The sequence below is a fragment of the Populus nigra genome, chromosome 4, assembly GCF_951802175.1.
Source record: "Populus nigra chromosome 4, ddPopNigr1.1, whole genome shotgun sequence".
Taxonomy (NCBI): domain Eukaryota; kingdom Viridiplantae; phylum Streptophyta; class Magnoliopsida; order Malpighiales; family Salicaceae; genus Populus; species Populus nigra.
The window spans coordinates 5,062,685-5,084,755 of NC_084855.1; the positions used below are offsets into that span (position 1 = coordinate 5,062,685).

The following is a 22,071-nucleotide window of genomic DNA, read 5'->3' on the forward strand; positions in this document are numbered from 1 at the left end:
ATTAATATTTTTTTAAATTTATTTTTTGATATAAAACATTAAAATAAAAAACAATTAAAAAAAACAAAATTTTTCACAAACCACACTCATAAATACACTGTAATTTGAGGGCTGGCTCACCTGTCCAACTGTGCAAAAAGACGTAAATAAACAGAAATTCAATTCACCGACAAGCTTCTTGTGTCGTACTTATTACTAAACAGCAACTTGTCCGCAGGATCCCTGTCTGATCTAACTCCACTTTTATCCCGTAAATGACAAGAGTGCCCTCACCTTTCAACCCTCATTCACTTTGCTCTGCACCCCATTTCAAGAAACTTCGCCTCATTGAGTGTTAACTTCACCTATTGCGATTCTTAAAGATTCTTCAAGTTTTGGTCTTGATTTGGGTTGTTGTTGCTGTACTGATCTGTTTTTCTTTCAATAGGTATGTATCAGCATCGGTTCCATTATCGAAGTTATGGTGTGTGGAATTTTGAGTTAGTTGTTCTAATGATATGATGTGATGGCAAATTGAGTTGTTTTCTTAGTGTGCATTGTGTTGTTCTATGAGATGATCGAGATGGTTGATAGTTTCAATCACTGGTCATTTGGCCATTTAAGGCCTTTTTTGAAAAGGGTTTTGAGTTTTGGCAAGGGAGTAGTAATAAAGGGTCATTGTAAATTCTGGATCTTTCAATCATCCAATGGAGTTGTTGTTGTTGGCTCGTTGTTATCTTTCCTTTTAGCCATGGCATATGTATATGTGATTCTGTTTCCAAGATTTCAGCCTGTTATTAATAAGACGTATGAGACTCCCCATTTCAATAGTTCTGTAAGTGAGTGCAATTATTCTGAGGGAAACTGGATACAAGATGAGAGTTACCCTTTATATGATGCATCTCAGTGTCCTTTCGCTGAGAATGGATTTAATTGCTTGGCTAATGGGAGAAGAGACAGAGGTTATACAAAATGGAGGTGGAAGCCTAAGAATTGCGAAATTCCGAGGTTTAATGCGCGTGAAATTCTTGAAAAGATGCGTGGGAAGCGAATTGTTTTTGTTGGTGATTCATTGAGTAGAACACAGTGGGAGTCTTTGATATGTATGCTCATGACAGGTGTGGAGGACAAGAGAAGTGTTTATGAAATCAATGGGAATAAAATCACCAAGCAGATTAGGTTTTTAGGTGTACGGTTTAGTTCTTTTGACTTGAGAATTGATTTCTATAGATCAGTTTTTCTGGTGCAGCCTGGTCCAGCACCTAGGCGCGCGCCAAAGAGGGTTAAATCAACACTGAAGATCGATAAGTTGGACGATATTCGCAATGAATGGATTGATTCTGATATTCTAATATTTAATTCAGGGCATTGGTGGACACCGAGTAAACTCTTTGAAATGTAAGTTGTTTACTTGTCTGAGAGATATCTTGATAAACTACTTGTGACATATTACTTGAAACTATATTTTGATATTGGGATGTGCTTTCTGGTATGAGCTGATTTAAGGAGTCATACTTAAATAATACTGCCGTATACTTCTATGTTATATGTGAAGCAAACCTATCATTTTTTTTTTCTCTTTCTGCATCATTTATATAGTCATGCTTCTGATAATGTTCCATGTGACACAGTAATACGTTTTGATAAATGCATGTATCACAAAGCTTGCATTGAATTCTCGTTTTATAGTCATCTCATCCAGTATTGCTGGCTGAAAAGATGAATGATTTAATAGCACCTAACACGTTTTTCTTTTACTAGGAAGATGTAGATATAGGCAATGAATTCCTGAATATAGCATTCCTGCAGTTATTCAACTCTGGTTAGGTTTAAAATCCCGTATACACATCAGTGGTCAAAGACATGATATTCTGTGTTCTTCCATGTCAACAATTATCTGCATCTAGAATCCATTGGAGTCTATGAACATAGTTCTTATCGTCTATGAATGCACAAAATCCTCCTAACATATTTTCTCAGACAGGGGCTGTTATTTTCTGGTAGGCGGATCGCTGAAGCTAGGAATGCCTATCACTGCTGCCTTTGAAAGGGCACTGCATACATGGGCATCATGGCTTAATACTACCATAAATGCAAATAGAACAAGCGTGTTCTTCCGCACTTTTGAATCTTCCCATTGGAGGTGTGTTATCTACCATCTTATTTGCTTAAGTGAATTATAAACATTCTCAAAAGGTGTCTATCAAACACAAAATAATGATGCATACAATTCCCTGTAGATGAACTATGCATTTTGCAAATTGATTCCGTAGTCTATACCCATTAAAATAAATGGAGAGGATAGGATGGATCATGGATTCCATATAGAGCATAGACTGGTGTGTTTATTGCCTTGCATGCAGAAGGAGAAGTTGAAATATTTTGGTTTGACCCTATAATTGGTATTGAACTGCCCCCAATAAGAATCATGTCAGATCGAGAGCTCTCCCAAAGCAGAGCCATGTGGAAGAAGATTTCATTTTTTGCATCCAGATAATCCCAACCCAAAACAATGTTAAAGAAACCCACCTCTGCCACTCTCCTTTGCTATCCAATCCCATAAATTCTAATCTGAAAGAATCCAAGGATTTTGATACTTGACTGATTATAGCTGATGTCTCTATAAGATGATGCTTATTCTCAACAGAATCATGTTTTGAATTTAGTGAGCGGCTTATAGGATGTCTAGTTCTTTTACACACCGTTAGATCCTTCATTGTTGGCTCATCTGTTTTGTCAATGAATGTTAATTTTCTGCTGAAAGATCATACTTGCTTATTGCTATTTACAGACATGCTCATGTTTAACTAGTTAACTTGACTGATTGTATTGATTGCATTTGTAATTAACCAGTGGCCGGAACCGCCTTTCTTGCAAAGTGACTTGGCAGCCTTCATCAAGAACTGGAGGGAGGGATCGTAGCCCGATATCTGACATCATAATCAAGGTTGTGAAGGCAATGGCAGTTCCCGTAACAGTTTTGCATGTGACACCCATGGGTGCATTCCGGAGTGATGCTCATGTTGGCACTTGGAGTGACAATCCATCTGTGCCTGATTGCAGCCACTGGTGCTTACCTGGTGTACCTGATATGTGGAACGAGATTCTCTTGTCAAATATGTTGTCCAGGAATTAATAGGCCATTCTTTCCATAAGCTAGAAAATGCAACTGTGTAGTGTGTTCCATATTCTTCCCTCTTCAATTGACCCCATTCAATTTCCAAACCTTCTACTCAACTACTTTCAGTACATACGAAGATCTTCTCTGCTGAGAAGTTGTGTGCATTTGTCACAAATATTGTTTGTTGTGTAGTTCAGGGATCCAAAAATTACTTGATTTGTCTATTCTAGTTGCACTTGAGTTCACATGTAAAGGTAATGATTTCTTTCCAGCGTTAGCTGAAATCTGGAAGCTCTTGTCTTCAGATGCCACCGAGCTGTTGTACAATAAAAGCGTTCTTGCTAAAATGTTCAAGTTGCATTTGGCTTGACAGTATGCCCGGCATTGTCAATGCTTAACATTAAGGTTTATTAAGCCTTTTAACAATTGTATTGGCAACTGAGCTGTGGAAATTCTCCCTTCCTGAAAATGATCAATATTTTAAAGAATCTGTGTGAGAGCACATCACAAATATCAATGATCTGGACTGGAAAAATGTACACTCTTTTTTTTTTTTCTCTAAAATGATAGGTGGGGTAGATAAAAGGATGTTGTTCACTGGAAGTTCTATCGGAGTCGGCCTTTATTTGATTGAAGCGCAAGAAAAGAAGAGGACGAAAAAGAAAAGGAAAAATAGACAAATTTACTCTTGGATGGTTAAAGCAGGGCCAACCACAGACCAACTGTTGACTATACTCTTCTTCAACCTACCAATTCTACATAGAAAAAAATAATCAAAATCATAATGGTTTAAAATCTCTAATTAACCGGTAAAATCTGAGTTAACATTTTCATAATTTATTGAAAAACTAAATCCCTAGCGGCTAGCATTATACCATTTATTTGGACACCGGTACAAATTATAATGCTACCTTAAGTTATTCAAATGGTCATTAGGCTTCAATTCAACTCATTTTCAATCAATGCGTATCATAACAAGCGCCTTCCCGGCGTTCCCGCAGCAACTTCTTACCGTCGCTAGAAACTGTGCAAGCATGCCTATTTTTTGGATTGTAGTACTGTAGTAGGCGTATGGATATAAGCTTCAGATTAAAAACATGGGATTTTGAGTGTAGGGAAACTGAGGAGTGTTTTCCAATGCAAACAACCCTTTCCCACAAATCTTAGAATGAGAGTCAAGTCACTCAAAACTTGTTATGAATTTTAGACAAAAAAAAATAACCCTAACCTCTCCGTACAAATAGGCATCCAACCCTACTACTTTCTCCGCAACAATTCAAATCATCAATTTCAAACATCCACTAGCCGCGCTTGACATGGCCGCCTCCAATAATCTTGACTTCCCGTATTCCCCTCCACCACCAAGTCACTCTTTCCAGCCACCACCTTCACCTCCTCATGTACGTCCACCACCACCTCATATCCGTCCACCTCCACCACCTCTGCCGCCTGCACCATCACCAAGTAACAACACCACAGTAATAGTCATTGTCTTTGTCTCATTTGGTGGCCTTATATTCCTTGCATTCCTTGCTGCTGCTCTTTGTTTCTTTATCAAGAAGAAAAAGAAGAAAACTGTTGAAGAAACCGATATTGTGCATGTTCATGAACATTTGAAGGTGAAAGAGGCCATAGTAGAAGGACCTCACGGGCCAAAAGCCGTGGTGCTAGAGATTGTTGATGACGTGCATATCGGTGAAGAAATTAAGGAGGAGGAGAAGGTTGGCGAAGGTTTGCATGCTAAGGCTATAGAGGGGAATGCTGGTACCGTTGATCAGCTGGCACCATCCTCTTCTGGTTCTAATAATCATTCCCGACTTGAACACAAGGCATAATGATTACAGCGTCACTCCGTGAACATTTGTGGTGTTGTTCAGGGGGTAAAATTTAAGGATTCGATGGCCATAATTAATTTCATAAACTCCCTAAGCGAAAACTTTCTGACAAAGTGCAGTTAACTTTGTTTAATTTGGTTTTTAATTTATTCACAACAATTAATAAAACCCTGAAACTTGACTGTGTGTCTATTACAGGAAGTTATCTCATGTTTGGTGTTTTGTGTTGCCCTGTCCTTGTACTTGACATATTTGAAACAATGTTTTAAAACATTTTCTCTTACATTTCAATATGTTCTTATTTGATGCTAAGAATATTTCTTAATTAATTCAAGAGTTGTTCAAGAATACATTCTTTCTTCAGTAAACATCAAAACTGATTGATCCGCTCCCGATGGTGTAGTTGTATAAGTTTGAGAAAACTCCAAATCTCTTATCATTTTACGCGTTAAGAGATTAGTGTGTAATTCCAGAAGAAAAAACACATAACTTCACAATTACTCGCATCTCATGAATGCGTAGAGAGAGAGGGGGGGGGGGGGGGGAGCTTAAAAACATGAAACGGGTTTTCTTTTCTTATGAAAATATGCTCAGCCATTGTATTTCACTCGATCGGTTTTCCTTTTGAAAACAAACATATATATATATATATATAGCTTACGTGGTTGTGGTGACGAATGCAAAGTCCTCATCAATTAAATGACTCGTTAGATTTTGTTAAGCCGTAAATATAATTGCCAATTGCCAATTCCAATCCAACGATATAAAAAGAAGTATCTAAAAACAAGAGAGTTAACGAAAACAACCTCCTCCTCCTCTAATTTATTAGTTTCAGACATGTAAAGTATAGTTATTAAATCGGATCAGCCCACAGATGAATTCAAAAACCCACTTGGTCCGAGTTTATTATTAAATTAGATTAATAAGTTAAGGTTTGAAATGAGATTATTGAGGTTTTAATTGTATTTTTAGAGTGTTCTTTTGAATTAAAACAAGTTGAATTTTGAATTTTGAAGGTTAAGAAACTTAAACTGTGATTTTTTTATTATCATAAAACATTCTATTAGATAATTTGTTGTCTGTATAGACAATTCTTTTTTTAAATAAAAAATAGGTGTGCCTAGTCTTTTCCCTTTTAAGCTAGGTACGAGAGCCTAACTTTTCTTAATGGCTCTTTAGTTTTTTAAATTTTTTATATTTTGGACTAAAATTCTTTCTAAATACAGTTTAGTAGTAAAGTTTGGGAATTAAAATGTAAAATATATAAAACTCCATGGACCAAATGAAAAAAAGAAACTATATGAACCAAAGTGAAGATTTTCAATCATGGTTCCCTTACACTGTAGTCCATAATGTCTTTGAATGTAAGAAAATAGTATATTGCCTGACTTTTTTAATATATTTTATAATTATACTATGAATTTGTTATCAATTATATGGTGTTTTTGGCAATTTCCTAACTGAATCCTGGGGGTAAAAAACCATAATTGATATGGAAGTTTGATGATTCAACTATCGAGATTTGCTTATAATTGGTGGCTAAAATCATTTAATACACATTCTTTGCTAAATTTGGGAAATCATCTATGACTTTATAAGTTTTATAATTGATGAGGTTCGTGAAAAACTCCATTGAGATCGAGTTCTTAATTTCCAAGGTTGATGCCTTATTCGAAAAGTTGAGAATATTGGTATTACTTATTAGACAACACAAATACCTGCACAATATTCCATGGACCATATTAAAATTGTAGAATGCCTAATCTCTGCGTATTTTACTTTTGCTTTTATGCTGAGCACTAGAATAAAATTTTGCCTTCAGAAAAAAACAACATCCCAACAAGGTAGGGAACTTTGGTTGTGAGTACTTGTCAGCATGAAAAGAGATTCTATTCCAGCATGTATCTTACTCTCAAAAGTTTGCAATTAATTCTTACTCTTCAACCTTTTTTGGAAAGTCATTCTACAATTTTAATATGGTCAATAACGTATATCTTCGATCGATCTCCGGTAGGTAACATTACCATTATCATGCACACAAAAAATTGTTTTTTTTTACAAATAAATTGTTATAATTGATGCCTGTCGATTATATTAATTTTCGCCATGAAAAGTGTTTTGGATTATTGTAACAGAACTAGAATAAGTTTTTTTTATGCATGATGTTGACCACATAACTTCTTCTTTTTTTACAATTGAAACATTCGAGTCACTTTACGCATATTTTAATTAAATCTTTAAATTTTTATATTCATGTCCATAAAAATTTCTCACACAAGAACATGTTAAGTCACTGACACATGACTCCAAGAAAATATATCCAGTGAGATTTGAATCTTGAATAGAAGAGGGAGCATACTTTTAAGCCCAGTACCTTTACCACTAGGCTAACCCCCGACGATGTGGATCATTCATTTTCTGCTTTCTCCGAGCAATTCTCCATGCAAGAAAGTGTTGTAGCAATTTGCTCTTCCATTCTTTATTAGTTTCTGTTTCCCATTTCCTTCCTTTTGGACCATGTGGTCAATAGGCTAGTATATTTTTTTTTACAATGCATGAAAGTAGAAATAACATTTGGATTCTTTCATAACTACCTAACTATTTGAACATTGACACCTTAATTTGTATACTGGTGTGCAGCAGCACATGATTATTTTCATGTTTCCTCATTTAATTCTACATCGCTGCTTTTTTCTTTCAGATGCTGTTGAAATTTCGGTTCGAAGCTCTGGTTTGGTTATGAACCTGAAAAAACCGGGGAAATTCAAAGTGAGAGTTTTGAAGGCTTCATAAAAGGGCTAATGTCTTTTCCTTTGAGCATACCAGGCGCTGCCTTTCAAAGTGTATGCAGGTGTGATTCGCACTTTCATCTTTAGAATTTTCAATATCTTTATTCCTCTGCTTTGTACATTTTAATTTTTATAAGTACAATTAAAAATACTAATTTAAGTCCCACTTTCCAATTTCAGCAACAGAAGAAAATTTTGAAGCTGAAAAGAGATACAATAGAGGAAAAACGAACATCCCCTGAAAGCAGAAGAGGAGACTTGCTTGATCGCCTCGTAGATGACATGAAATCTGATAATTTGTTGACAGAAAATCTAATTTCTTATGTTATCTTTGTGCTTCTATTTGCCACTTCTGGACGGTCACCGCAACTGCAAGTGTGGCCATCAAGTTACTGGCAGAGCATGCTCTTGTTATGCAAGAATTAGTGGTAACTAGAGCAACCACCGCATCATCTTGACCTCGCTCTCTACTCCTGTTTCATCTTTTCCTAAAGTCGTTGTGTTCAATTCATTTTTTTTCTGTCCCTTCGAATGCTATTTAGTTTTTCACTAAGACTACTGTGGATGTATGTTGTTATCAGAAAGAAAACGAGGAAATTATTTCTAGCAGGGAAGATAAAGAGACTGGGTTAACATGGAAAGAATATAAATCCATGACCTTTACAGTGCATGTAAGTAGAAATAACATTTGGATTCTCTTTTTTTTCTTTGCTTTTTATTAATTATTTGGTTGGTTGGTTCACTGGAAATACAGGTTATCAATGAAGCACTACGGATTAGTGGTGGAGTTGGGATCCTAAGAAGAACAAAACAAGACATTCAAGTAAACGGAACATAGCAGGTTCTGTTTTCCTGCGTTAACCTTTAGCCCTTCAGCTTTGTTATAGTTCTGAACACCACAGATTCAATTTTTACAGGATACACGATTCCAAAAGACTGGTCAGTTTTTCTCTTCTCATCTGCAGTTTTCATGAATCCAGACATATATAAATTAAGACCATCTTGCCTTCAATCCATGGCGATGGAAGTTATTTTATTTTATTTTTTGAACTGGATGCAAGGTAGTTTGTTGTCAGGATATATATAGAAACACACAGATTCGTACAAAACTCCTTTTATCCTAGCATGGCCTGATGCACGTACATATAGCCATGCGGGATTCATTAATTTAAAATATACTTCATATCGCTAACTTTGGTAAATGGAGTAAAATTTAAAATGACCAACAGGAATCGGAAGCAAATATAGGTGTGATCTCCATATTGCAGTGTTTAAATTATGCGAGGAGATGTATAATAAAAACATATCGCAAGAATGGCAAGAGATATTTATGTTATAACTTGGATGGCTAATTTTTCAGGTGGACTAAAGTAAAGGGAGGGGGGCTTGTTAGAGCTCCATTGTTAGTGCTCGAGAATGGGTATTACATCATGCTCTCGGAAAAAAAAAAAAAAAAAGACAGAATGAAGGCAGAAAAGAGGAATATCAAATACAGATTATCCAATAACAAATGCAAGGGATACATCAACTCTGCTATTCTAATTACCTGAACTTTTAAAATGATTAATGCAATCTTCTCTTCTTCTTCTTCTTCTTTAGACATAAAACACTTCTAAGTTGTAAATAAATAAACATTAATATAAGGTCACGTTAATCATTTTAAAAAAATTAATTAGGAATGACAAAATTGATAGTGAAATTAGAGCCATATGTTTTTGTTTCAAGGGCCGGGTCCAAACAGCAAGAGTCTAGAAAAGTTCTAGTTGTTTGGGCAGGCTGCTAGGAAATGGGTTGTTTCCTGCAATTTGTTTTCTTTCAACCCTGCCATGCATATTTTCTCCCTGCACATTTAATTCAAGCCTTGCATGTCAGGAGAGAAAAATAAGGAAAGAAAATGAAAAGCAAGAAAGAATGGATCATAATGCTTTGATTTTGATATCCCCAACATTATTGAAAAAATCTCGATCTTAAAAGACCGCCATTTATGGATGGAATTTGTCACATACGTCTAAAATTGAGATCGCATGCATGTGGAAACGAATTTCAAACCATGGGAGTCCTAGAAGCATCACCAAGAAGAAGATGCCCAAAATTGAAATGAATGGGAGTTGAAGAGGCTACCTTGATATCTGTGGGATTGCAAGGGAGCTTAATATTCTATTAAATATTATTTTTTAAAGTATTTTTTATTTAAAAATATATTAAAATAATATTTTATTATTATTTATACAAATTTATTTTTAACACCAGTATCGATTTAAAAATTATTAAAAAAATTATTTTAAAAAAAATTAAATTTTTAACAAAAATAGATTTAACTTCAAATTCCAAACACGCACGAACCATTCACAGAGGACATGTTGCACGTGAATCGTGACCGCTCCAATCCCTCTTTAACAAATATTTGTAATTGACAATAGCTAGGAGGTGGTGATGATCTCTTAGCATTAACTAGTTTACTTTTTGGGTACGATGCGGGTTTGGCTAAAAAGATTTTAAACGTAAGAAAAGAAATGTTAAAGTTGTGGAGAATATTTTTTTATATATATTATTATTAAATTTTATATAATATTTAAAGTTTCAAATTTTTATTTGAGTGTTTGTCAAATCTGAGTTTCTATTTAAATCATGACTTAATTAACCTGGTAAATTTTAAAATAAAAAAAATTAAAAAATATAAAAATAACAAAAAAACAACACAAGCTTGTTTAAATGAATTTGATTAAAACAATATCTATCTCTTTTTAAACAAAATTGAAGCTCTTTATTTTTTTTACATTGAAATAGTAATATGATATATCAATTTTAATCCGTTTAGATTAATTAGTCAAACTCATAATATAATTTATGGATTTTAATGCGTTAAATGACAATTTCAATTTTAATGCGTTGAATTTGTTTAAAACAATAAATCCATTAAAAACTCAATATCAAAGGTTTTTTTTAACAAAAAACCAAAAAAAATGAAGCATACAAATTGAGCCCAAATTGTTTTCTTTTTAATATTCAATATGATTTATATATTTTGAATTGTTTTAATGTGTTAATATTAAAAATAATTTTTAAAAAATATAAAAATATTATAAAAATACATTTTAAAATAAAAAATTATTTTAAAAAAAACAACCAAACTCTAGACTTCCTTTTTTTACTTCTGTGAAAGAAGACGAATCATGTGACGCGAGTCTTTTTTATGCAGACAATAAGTTGTTCTCTTCGCCAACCTATTCCTCCTAAAAGAATATTTCAACTTCCAAAAAAAGATTCAAGTGTTCTTCATTCCAGCTAGCATACTTTCTTCCTAAGATGACCTTGTCAGTCCCTTCGTTATTTTGATTTTGTTGATCTAGCCCCTCACCAATTTAATTGGTTAATATGATCTTTCTTTATATTTTTTTTTAAATAAATATAAAACATCAAAAATGTTTTTTTAATGATTAAAAAAATCAAACCTAATTGCACTTATTAAACAAACCCATTTGTATTAGATGACAAAAAAAAACACGTAAAAAGCTAGCGTTAATTCATGAAAATTCCGTTTTCCACCTGGATTAAAAGAATAAAAATTGTATGCAACCAGAAAAAAAAATTGGATATCACGTTTGACCAATTAAACACAACGCAAGAAAATATAAATTAAATTCCTAAAAACAAGGGGAAGATTTTACCTGGACATCTTACCACTCTTGTTATGGGTGGTACCATTAATAGCAGCTATTTTAAAAAAATAATTATTTAAAATATATTAAAATAATATTTTTTTAAAAAAAAAAATTATTTTTAACATTAAAATATAAAGAACATCAATTTAAAATATATAAAAATATTTTTAAAAAACAAAAACAGAGCCATTTAACCCCTAGCCTATAATCATATGAACTAGACAACCCCAAAATCAAGTCCTAGGCCCAATCCTAATAACACTCGTCACTATTTGAGCCGAAAGCCTGAAGGGTTAACCAGAAGTTCTTCAAACTTTCTCACACCAAGAGCAGAATTGCAGACAACAGCCTCAGAATGAATGAAGAACTTATACCCAGTGAAAGATGGGGAGATGGCAAGAGGGAGGGACAAGAGAACATAATAATGCATTCAAATAGATAAAAAACCAACTCTGTTTATGATATGCCGTAAGGCCAACGCCACCAACAGTGCAACCGCGAACAACTTATATGTTTTATCTCTTCAAATGATAAAAAACCAGAACCAAAAGCCATCGCATTATTTTTCTACTATATCGAAAGCTGAGGCCTCCATGTAGCAGGTGGATCTTGCAGTTCTTTGGCTAGCCCTCCATGCGAATAATGCACCTCAGACCCTCTCCTTTCAGCATGTAATCAAATGCTTTATTAATCTCCGAGAAGGGAATAGAGTGAGTGATGAATTTCTCCACTTCCAGCTCCTGAAAATTAAAAATATTGAAGTTTAAATGCAAGTTAGCAAGTGACAATAACACAAGTAAACACCTTAAAACTGAATGAAGCCGTATGTAGACTTGATTGAAAATCATTTTGTGACAAAATCTTCGTCAAAAATCGATATAGGACGTCTTAAAATTCATCTACCAACCACTACATGGCTGCAGATCCACCAACATGCATATTAGCTTTTACCTTATTCATATATTTTTCCACCACGCCAGGAAGATCAGTGCGAGGCTTGTAGTTGCCAAAGAAGGTCCCTTTAAGGGTCCTCTCATTTAACAGATTCATTGGGTGGGTCTTGAATTCATCATCTTTGCTCGGGACACCAACAAGCACTGCAACACCCCAACCCTGAGGGGCCAAGATGATATGATGAGATATTTTACGATTATATGCAGGAACATATATAATTAGTATGATTAAACAGCATATAAGCTATGGGAAGTGATTACGTCATGAACACATTCAAATGCTGAGATCATGGCTTGGACATTTCCTGTGCACTCAATACTCCGATCAACTCCTCCATCAGTCATCTCGATAATAACCTGACCAAAAGCAATATCAATCATACAAGTGACACTTTTCTGGCATCAGGCCTTGAATTTATTTAAAAATGGGCAATCTTTTACATACTTATATAGAACAATATAACATTTTTTAGAATCAAAATTTTGATTGTTCAATAAAGGTTTAAAATGAAGTAATGTGAACCTTTGGAATCTAGAAAACATGTATGAGTAGAGTGGTGTATATTAATAATTCTGCAATCAATGGTCATAGTAATGGATAACATTTAGCCTCTAGTTTTGGCCAAGACAGAGAGTATGATAGAAAGCCAAACTAGAAGCAAGGCTGTGATCAGGTGCTTACAAAATATGACAAGAATGTTTCATAACCCACCTGTTGAACTGGCTTGTCATGATCTTTTGGGTTTATTAACTCGGTAACACCAAACTTCTTTGCTGTGAGACGAACAGGATAAGTTACAACCATCAGCGATTAGTGAAATGCCACAATATTTAAGACATGAAGTATGTATTCTAGGCAAATAAACTCACTCTACCTTCTTTGAATCTGCTGGGGTTCAAATCAACACCAATAATCCTCGAAGCCCCTGATAACCTGGCTCCCTCAGCAGCCTAAAATTAGTTCAAAAGAAAAGAGATGAAGCGTGAGAGTTCACCACAAACCTTATATGATTGGCAAAAGTGAAAACACAATCAACGAGGACAACTTACAGCGAGACCAACGGCACCCAGTCCAAAAACCGCAACAGTGTGGCCCTTCTTTGGTTTTGCAACATTCAAAGCTGCGCCGAGGCCTACAACCACAGAGACCATATGCATCAAGAATGTAGAAGGGTTTTATCTCACCACTAATATTCGTATTTTATTCTATATATCAACGATGTCGATAGACGATACAATAGCAGCCAGTGATTGTAGTTAACAAACCTGTTGATATTCCACAGCTAAGAATACAAACTTTGTCTAGAGGGGCAGCAGGGTTGATCTTGGCAACAGTCCCAATATGGCAGACAGTGTATTCACTAAAAGTGGAACCGCCAAGAAAATGGTAAATTGGCTTTCCGTTAATAGAGAACCTTGATTTTCCATCAGTGAGCATAACACCCCTATCAGTATTGATCCTGAGGAGATCACACATGTTGCTCTCTTCTGATTTACAGTGTCTGCAATCCCCACACTCCCCAGTGAATACTGGTAGGACATGGTCACCTGGCTGGAGATCAGTCACACCAGGACCTACGCTCTCCACAATTCTAGGAGCCAGCAAACAGAAACAAAGTATTTATAAGCATATTGCAGTGTGATAATCTAAATAAACAAATTTGCGAACATGCTGCTGTTAGTATTTCTATATAGAGATGTACTTACCCTCCAGCTTCATGACCGTATATGCGTGGAAACAAAGGTGTTTGTCCCTGCAATGTAAAGGATCAGAACCATCTCCAATTTCAATTTTAATGCATCTTAAACACGAACCGTCTCCGCATAATTTTGGCTAGAATAAATATAAACTTGAGTCACCTTAGCTTCCCAAAAGTAAACATCGGTGTGGCATAAAGAGGTAAAGAGGATCTTCAAGCGAACTTCATTAGCCTGTGGTGGAGCCACTTCCACTTCTTCAATCGACAGTGGCTTCGCTGCTTCCCATGCCACCGCGGCTACGTAAAATACCCCACATGGTCGATTAGACAATTAACCCAGGTTGATCAGATGAGTACAGAACAAAAAAGAATTTTGAAAAAAATATCTAGATCAAATTTTGACCATGTAGGTTTCACTAAGTTTAATTTAAGATCCGACCGGACAAGTTGGGTTGGGTTGACTTAACACTGCATGGAAGCACTTGGATTCATGAGGGGGGGGGGGGGGGGGGACACCAAAATATAAGAAACTCAAAAAAGAAAAGGAGACGTGTATCATGCAGAGAGAACCCCTGTTTTTAAAATCAAATAAAAACACGGTCCCTCCACTTTATATATTTTGTAGAATCAGATCCCATATTTTGAATTAAAACAAACTAATCTCTTTGCTTCCTACTAAAAGCAATTTGCGAACCTCCTTCCAGTTAGATCTGAACTGAACTCATCACAGCCATTTTAATCAGTAATAAATCAGGGTGAAGGGGCTCAGATCAACTTTGATCAGAGGTTGATTTAAGCGGATGTTGAACATAGAGGGACCATTATGCCAATTCTAAACAGTACATAGAGAGATGATCGGTTAAAGATGAAAACAAACATTCAAGATTTTTACCAAACCCAGACTAAATTAATATAATATACACGATTGAATTATATATATTTTCTAGATAAAAGATAGACCACAGTTATATATCTAATCGGAAAAGTGGGACAAGGTATTAGCCGGCCTGAAAAATAAAGGGACAGCAGTGATAACTGCGAGCACTGTATACGGTACCTTTGCAGCGAATGACTTTTCCAGCTGTGCTAGACATGGCTTCTTATTTTGTATTTCTGAGATGATGGATTAGGGGTTTTGATCGCTGCAACCATCTCGTCTTGTGGTTTGATTTATAGAGATAGTGAACTCTGCACGCCGTACTGTGGTATGATGGAATTTGTCAAGTGGTTTTGATTACTGGTGGCGCCTTATGTTTTTGGGAGATTTTCTACTGTGTCTTATCTTAATCTTATTTGTGGTCACACGTGGCCTTCGAGTCGACGGTGAATTTGCTTTTGGAAAGACAGTGGAGCACTCGAGCTGCACAGCTATCATCAACAGGGATTTCGAAATTATTTATCTAAACCTGGGAGAAATAAGAATTAATAATGAAGGATGGTGATTAAAAAAATTACTAACACATAGAAAATTAAATCCACGAGCAGTCTTCAGAATTACAGGCCACCGAGCCAGGACAACATTCGGCGCCCCTGCTGCTTGTTGGAATATTGTGTCAGTGTGCTTAGTTTTTAATGGGTAAATATCAGAACATCACCGGTCGGAATTCCCTACAATTGGTATCAGAGCATATGGTTTGAAGTGGTGTTTGATTTTTGCTCAAAAATAAAAGTTGTCAAAATTGTGTTTTGACCATACCACCCATGTAGAGGAGGAAAAGACGAAGCCACTGGTGAAAACGGCGTCGAAATCGAACGTCGAAAACTTGCGCCACGCGTCTTCTTCGCCCGGATGGGTTGACCCGACCCGAATACCAGTTGACCCGACCCATGTGACTGACCCGGATAAAGATGATGTCAGCATGTACAGTAGACATGCCAGGGATGATGTCATCCTGATGTAATTGTGACATCAGCATGTACAATAGCATGCCATGTCAGCGCCCAATCACCAGCCACGTCAGCACAGTGGGACCACCTGCCACGTCATCAGCCGCGAGCCGAGCTGAGTTGAGCCAAGCCAAATGGAGCCGAGCCGAGTTGGAGCCAAGCCGCGAGCTGAGGGATAGGATCCAGCGTAGCTGATCCTATGTGCAACTGGATCTGAGATTGAATCTGAGCCGTTCATCAGGCCAGAATTGTTTTGATCAAATCTTAGCCGTCTGAAATGCGATTTGGACGATTTCAGACTTGTTTCCAGCTAATTTGATCGTTCCGGATGCAATTGTACGGTTCGATCGTTGAGATTTGAGACCAAAAATGGCAATGGTGAATTATTGAAAGAGATTGCCCGATGAAGAGGCATCTGAAGGTCATCATGATGGTCGATGGAGATGAAAAAGGAGAAAGTGCACATGTTTGCCCAATTACATGTACTGAACTGCTAAGTGCGGAGAAATTTTAATTGCCTTGAAGGAAGGCAAAATTGGGATACTCTGGACACCCGATCATGTGGACGATTTGAGGTGGAGAGTGGAAATTGATGAAAATCAATCTTGACGAATCTAAGAACTGGTAGTCTCGCCAGATGTTGAGAAATCAGGTATAAAACCGGGATACCCCAGATCACTTGTAAAGGAAAGCCGCAACAAAGCTAGCAAATGGTTGTATATATGAAAAGGAAGTACGGTGGATATATACATTCTAAGAAGTTCTGTCTAGGAGATTGGGTTTTAAGCGGGACCAGTGTGACCCCTCCAAATCTTTCCTGGGAACTTGCTTAGTTGAAGGATCATCCACACAGTACTATTTTTGTATATGTAACAGTTTGTAATGAAACTGTTGAAGACTAGCAAGATGACGGCACAAAGGAACAGTTGGGTTCCGTATGTTCAAGGATCTGATGGAGTGGTGATTTCTCCAAAGAAGTTAGATTCGGTGACTGTAATTTCTCGAAGGGAGAATTAATGAAGACCCTGATAATGGAAGAGAAATACAACAAGGGATAAAGATTGGCACCCTATTTTGACTTGGATAAATGTTGTGACAGGATGAGCTGCTGTCAAACATAAAAGCAAAGAATAGGGAGAAATCTGGAGAACCGAAATTGCACTAGAGCACACAGAGATTGTGCAGGAGTACCGTAGGATCCAACGAGGTACTGTAATGAGACGATAGGTGCAAGGAGAAGAAGAGTTCCCAGATGAAGCTCAGAGCAAAGACTGTGTGAAAAAAAAATTGTACAACAAGAAGTCTCTTGTGCTCTTGATAAAGGCAACAAGCGAGGACCTTTCCAATGCATGCAAGGATGGAAAGATGAGCTGTTGCAGAAGCACCTAATTGAGGGGGTGCAAATGCCTGTGATAAAAGGCGACTGCCTATGATGAAAGGCGAAGACACCAAAGAGAGTTGGTGTGGGTGGAGCTATCAAGCAGAAAAGGCATAGAAGCTCCAAACATAGAAAATGAGATGGAGGATTGCGAAGAGTGCACCACAACTCTCTCTTTCTATGTGATCAGTGGCAGTGATCTCTCCCAAGTCCACATGGTGGTAGAGAATCTTAGAGTCACTGGAGACATCCCCGATGAAGGAGGATGTGACCGCTTCATGACGGACGGAGACACCTCAGGCAAGAAGGTGTGTGGGCTATGAAACGAGCCCAAGTACAAACCGCTGCATGACGACGAGCAGAGACACCTCAGGCAAGAAGGTGTGTGGGCCATGAAAGGAGCCCAAGTACAAACCGTCGCATGACGACAGACGGAGACACCTCGAATGAAAGGTGTGAGGACCATGATATGAGTCCATGTTCAGACTGTCTCATGACGACAGGCGGAGACACCTCAAGAGAAGGTGGGAGGACCAGGATATGAGTCCAAGTTTAGACCGTCTCATGACGACAGGTGGAGACACCTCAAACAGAAGGTGTGAGGACCAGGATATGAGTTCAAGTTCAGACCGTCTCATGACGACAGGTGGAGACACCTCAGACAGAAGGTGTGAGGACCGGGATATGAGTTCAAGTTCAGACCGTCTCTTGAAGACAGGCAGAGACACCTCAGATAGAAGGTGTGAGGACCGTTATATGAGTCCAAGTTCAGACCGTCTCATGACGACAGGCGGAGACACCTCAGATAGAAGGTGTGAGGACCGTTATATGAGTCCAAGTTCAGACCGTCCCATGACGACAGGCGGAGACACCTCAGATAGAAGGTGTGAGGACCGTTATATGAGTCCAAGTTCAGACCGTCCCATGACGACAGGCGGAGACACCTCGGATGGAAGGTGTGAGGACCATGATATGAGTCCAAGTTCAAACCGTCTTATGACGACAGGCGGAGACACCTCAGATAGAAGGTGTGAGGACCGTTATATGAGTCCAAGTTCAGACCGTCTCATGACGACAGGCGGAGACACCTCAGATAGAAGGTGTGAGGACCGTTATATGAGTCCAAGTTCAGACCGTCCCATGACGACAGGCGGAGACACCTCGGATGGAAGGTGTGAGGACCATGATATGAGTCCAAGTTCAGACTGTCTCATGACGACAAGCAGAGACACCTCAGGAGAAGGTGTGAGGGCCATGATAGGAGCCCAATTTCAGAACGCCCCAGAGCCAATGTGATGGCTAGAAATAAGTGGACAAGTGTATAGCCAATGAAGAGGCTATGATGAGTATAGAGACAAATGCAGGATTGACTTTCATGGATATTGCCCCCATGCTAAAGATCGATGAGCTAGAAGATATTTGCCTTGGAAAATAAGTGGATGACTTGTGGAGCATTAAGACGCGACTGCTATCAAGGAGCAGAGGGCATGCGCAGGTTCCGGGAACAAGTTGACTCTTGTCAAGGTGGTGAGCTCGGTGAAGGCATTGTAATACTCAGAGTATCAAGACATATATGCATCAACCTTTAATGGGCTGCCCCTATGGTTTAAGGTAGAGAGCTACCTGGACTCTTGAGATTAAGAGCGGGAGACTCACAGAGAAGTAAGGCGTGGTTCCTAGGGAGGAACAGAGGGCAGACGCAACTCTGGGATGAATATACTCTTGAAAGAGTGGTGAGCTCGAGATCACATTGAAATACTCAATGACTGTCGCACTTGGAAATATCCGTTTGAGGGGGTGTTGTAAGCCTTGATGTAAGGCTTGATAAATCATTTCGGGCCAAGCATGGTTGATATGCTTGAAGGGGGATGTTGTTCTAGAGACAAACGTTAAACACTCTTCAGATAAGATATGACAAACCATCTGGTTGAAGTGATCCTTTAGAGTGAGCAAAGGGGTGCTTGGATGACTCTGGTGATTGAAAGGTTTGGCAAGTACCTGGAAACTTGGCCAAAGACGCTCTCGGAATAGTAAGCTTGGAAGAGCTGCAGGATGCAAGCGTGTGCTGAAGAAGCAAGATGACAATTGCCCACATAAATGGCAAAGGGGGTGATTGTTGGAATATTGCCAATTTTGTGGCTGCCATTGTCAAAGAAGATGGCTGCAATGGTGGGTTGTTAGTGGCAGCCAACAACCATTGCCTAATGTCAAAGTTTGGTAAGTTTGGCAGCCACCATTGTTGACAAAAGAGCAAGAGGAGCTGCCATGGATGCCTATAAATAGAGGCATACATTAGAGAGCAAAATGAGAGAGTTAAGAGAAGGAAAGTAGAGCCAAAGATGTGAGAGATGTAGGAGAGAGTGGGCTGCCAAGGCAGCCAGCAGTAGCTGCCATTGCAGCACTAAAAAGAGAGAAATAGAGTGAGGTTGAGAGTTGCCAAAGAGGGGATAATTCCTCCTCCTCTATTGTTGTAAATCTTGTACTCTCCCTATATAATGTAATGGCTTCTCCCGTGGATGTAGGCGGTTTGCCGAACCACGTTAATTATTGTGTCAGTGTGCTTAGCCTCCAATGGGTAAATATCAGAACACACCGGTCGGAATTCCCTACACTGCTCGGCATATGCATTTAATTTGGAGATACAAATACATTTCTTTCTTTTCTTTTTGGTGATCATGGGATATATTCTACGTTGCTACCAAATGCTGGTTACAAATTAGGACCAAGCTTTGGTTCGATTCTAATTTGTCTAGTAAAATCTGATACTTACAAGATTTCCAGGCTTGAGTGTGATATATAATTTAAAAACTGTTTAGAAATATGATAAATATGGTGTAAATCATGTTTCTAAAAATTTAATTTTTTTAAAAAAAAATTAATATTATTTATATATTTTAAATTGTTCTGATGTATTAATATAAAAATTAATTTTTAGAAAATAAAAAAATATTATTAATATATATTTTAACATAAAATATTATTTAAAAAATAAACAATAAAAATCATACTCTTAATCAACGAGGCTGGGATTTTTGTGTGGGTACATTCCCCCTCTAGGATCTGTCATTGTAGGGAAGTAGACTAGAAGTCTATATCGGCGTCTGATAATGATATGATAGCTCATTTACTTTTATGATATAAAAATATTTTTTTATTTTTAATATTAATATATTAAAATAATTAGAAATGTGTGTGTGTATATATTAAAATAATTTTATTTTTATTTTTAATATCTTTATATAAAAAAGATTAATTTAATGTTTTTTGAAATAAAAAATACTGAAAAACAGAATTGTATATTAACCATTAAAAAAGAATCATCATTCTATCTTCACTGTTTAAGCACAATCCTATCCAAAAGCATCTCGTAGAAAAAGACACATATCACGCAGAAACTCGGGAGCCTCAGCGCGACTATATCATAAAAATTAATTAATATGTTTGATTTTAAGTTTTCAGTTATTGGCTTGTGGATTTGATTTTTCGTTCTCTTGTCAAGGTATAATTTTCGCGTAATTAATTTTCTCTTCTATTTGTTTTCAGGATCGTTTTTTTTAATTAATTTTAGAAACGTTTTTTTATATATATTTTATCCAAATCTTAAGTTTTTTTTTTTTTGTCATTAGTGCATCTGTCTTGTTAGAGGTGTGCTGGGTACTTTAGTAAAACACGACCATATGTTGGTTTGATTTTCCTTGTTTGAGGTCTGTCCGTATTATAATTATAAGAAAATATAAAAGTCGTGGGACAACAACTACGGTAATCTACAGTAAAAAAAATCTTCTTGTCGCTCTCAAAACAAACCAAATAATTAGTCGAGGGAGGTGAAATGATTTGTTCACAATATTTCATTTGTCGTTACAATGTTATGGGGGAATAGTTCGGTATTTTTACATTTATAGCATAGTAAAATATCTACATCACCTTCGAATCAATTTCTTTTTTAAGATGGGTATTCAAAGTGTTTTTGTGTTTTTATTTTTCAAGTATAGTAAAATGACTTATATAACATTAAAGTTGAATTTTCTTTAACTTACATGAAAGGGTATTTATGTGTTTTTATTCGGGTTTTTTTTTTGTGATTATCATGTTAATAGATGAGCACCGTTGTAATTTTATAAATATAAATATTATAAAAAAATTAAAGTAGATATTATCAACGCATGATGGTGATGGTGCTATTCAAAGATAATGTACGATGTCAGCCAACGGTAAAATGTCAACTTCAAAGGCAGCATTTAAATCTTTCTTGCCTTTCAACTTCTAGATGATATATGTGATCAATGGACCTCTGATTTGGTATTAGTGACCTTTTTTTTCTCCTTTTCATTCTCAATTCTCATACCCACCCTTGCAAAATCTCAAAGTACCCTTTTAATTTGTTTTTTATTCATATTTGATACATGTTTTTTTGTTATTATTTGTTTTATTTTATATAATTTATAAGATTTTTTTTCAATTTCATTTTTTTTCAATTTTATTGTTCACCAAATTAAATTTGATTCTTAGTCTTTTGATTGTTATTTGTTTTATTTAAATTATTTTTTGACGCTTTCATCCTTCTTCGATTTATTTTCATATCAGATTTGACCCTTACTGTTTTTATTGTTATTTTTTTCACTATGTTGATTTTTTTAAAATGAGATTTTTTTCAGTTTCATCATTCAACGTTAAATTAATTAAGAGTTAAGTTTTTTGATTGAATCCGAGTCTAAAATTTCATGGGTTTTGAGTTTGGGTAATTAATCTGAGTTTATATTTTTCTTA

General features: G+C 36.5%; 3 protein-coding genes across 3 annotated transcripts; 2 read left to right on the forward strand and 1 right to left on the reverse strand.

Annotated features, from left to right (window-relative positions):
- The first annotated feature begins 163 nt into the window (after positions 1-163).
- LOC133692776 (protein trichome berefringence-like 7) lies at positions 164-3,447 on the forward strand. Its single transcript, XM_062113917.1, has 3 exons — positions 164-1,377; positions 1,964-2,122; positions 2,833-3,447. Exons 1-3 carry the CDS (start codon positions 554-556, stop codon positions 3,113-3,115), a joined length of 1,266 nt encoding a protein of 421 aa, XP_061969901.1. The 5' UTR covers positions 164-553; the 3' UTR covers positions 3,116-3,447.
- Positions 3,448-4,348: 901 nt separating this feature from the next.
- On the forward strand, positions 4,349-5,226 carry LOC133692807 (protein TRACHEARY ELEMENT DIFFERENTIATION-RELATED 6-like). The gene has a single exon (XM_062113954.1). The coding sequence runs from the start codon at positions 4,417-4,419 to the stop codon at positions 4,933-4,935; it is 519 nt and encodes a 172-aa protein (XP_061969938.1). The 5' UTR covers positions 4,349-4,416; the 3' UTR covers positions 4,936-5,226.
- Positions 5,227-11,793: 6,567 nt separating this feature from the next.
- On the reverse strand, positions 11,794-15,259 carry LOC133692200 (alcohol dehydrogenase). Its single transcript, XM_062112959.1, has 10 exons — positions 15,097-15,259; positions 14,200-14,336; positions 14,047-14,093; positions 13,606-13,931; positions 13,390-13,472; positions 13,215-13,290; positions 13,052-13,113; positions 12,601-12,696; positions 12,338-12,499; positions 11,794-12,126 (listed from the first exon to the last, which is right to left on the reverse strand). Exons 1-10 carry the CDS (start codon positions 15,131-15,133, stop codon positions 12,010-12,012), a joined length of 1,143 nt encoding a protein of 380 aa, XP_061968943.1. The 5' UTR covers positions 15,134-15,259; the 3' UTR covers positions 11,794-12,009.
- Between the last annotated feature and the right edge of the window lie 6,812 nt (positions 15,260-22,071).

Coding starts and splice junctions, on each gene's coding strand:
- LOC133692807 (XM_062113954.1), top strand. CDS start 4,417: ATGGCCGCCTCCAATAATCTTGACTTCCCGTATTCCCCTCCACCACCA.
- LOC133692776 (XM_062113917.1), top strand. CDS start 554: ATGATCGAGATGGTTGATAGTTTCAATCACTGGTCATTTGGCCATTTA. Junction 1,378..1,963: donor CCGAGTAAACTCTTTGAAAT/GTAAGTTGTTTA, acceptor TTTCTCAGACAG/GGGCTGTTATTTTCTGGTAG. Junction 2,123..2,832: donor TTTGAATCTTCCCATTGGAG/GTGTGTTATCTA, acceptor GTAATTAACCAG/TGGCCGGAACCGCCTTTCTT.
- LOC133692200 (XM_062112959.1), bottom strand. CDS start 15,133: ATGTCTAGCACAGCTGGAAAAGTCATTCGCTGCAAAG. Junction 13,114..13,214: donor CCCCAGCAGATTCAAAGAAG/GTAGAGTGAGTT, acceptor TTCGTCTCACAG/CAAAGAAGTTTGGTGTTACC. Junction 12,697..13,051: donor ATGACAAGCCAGTTCAACAG/GTGGGTTATGAA, acceptor GCTTTTGGTCAG/GTTATTATCGAGATGACTGA.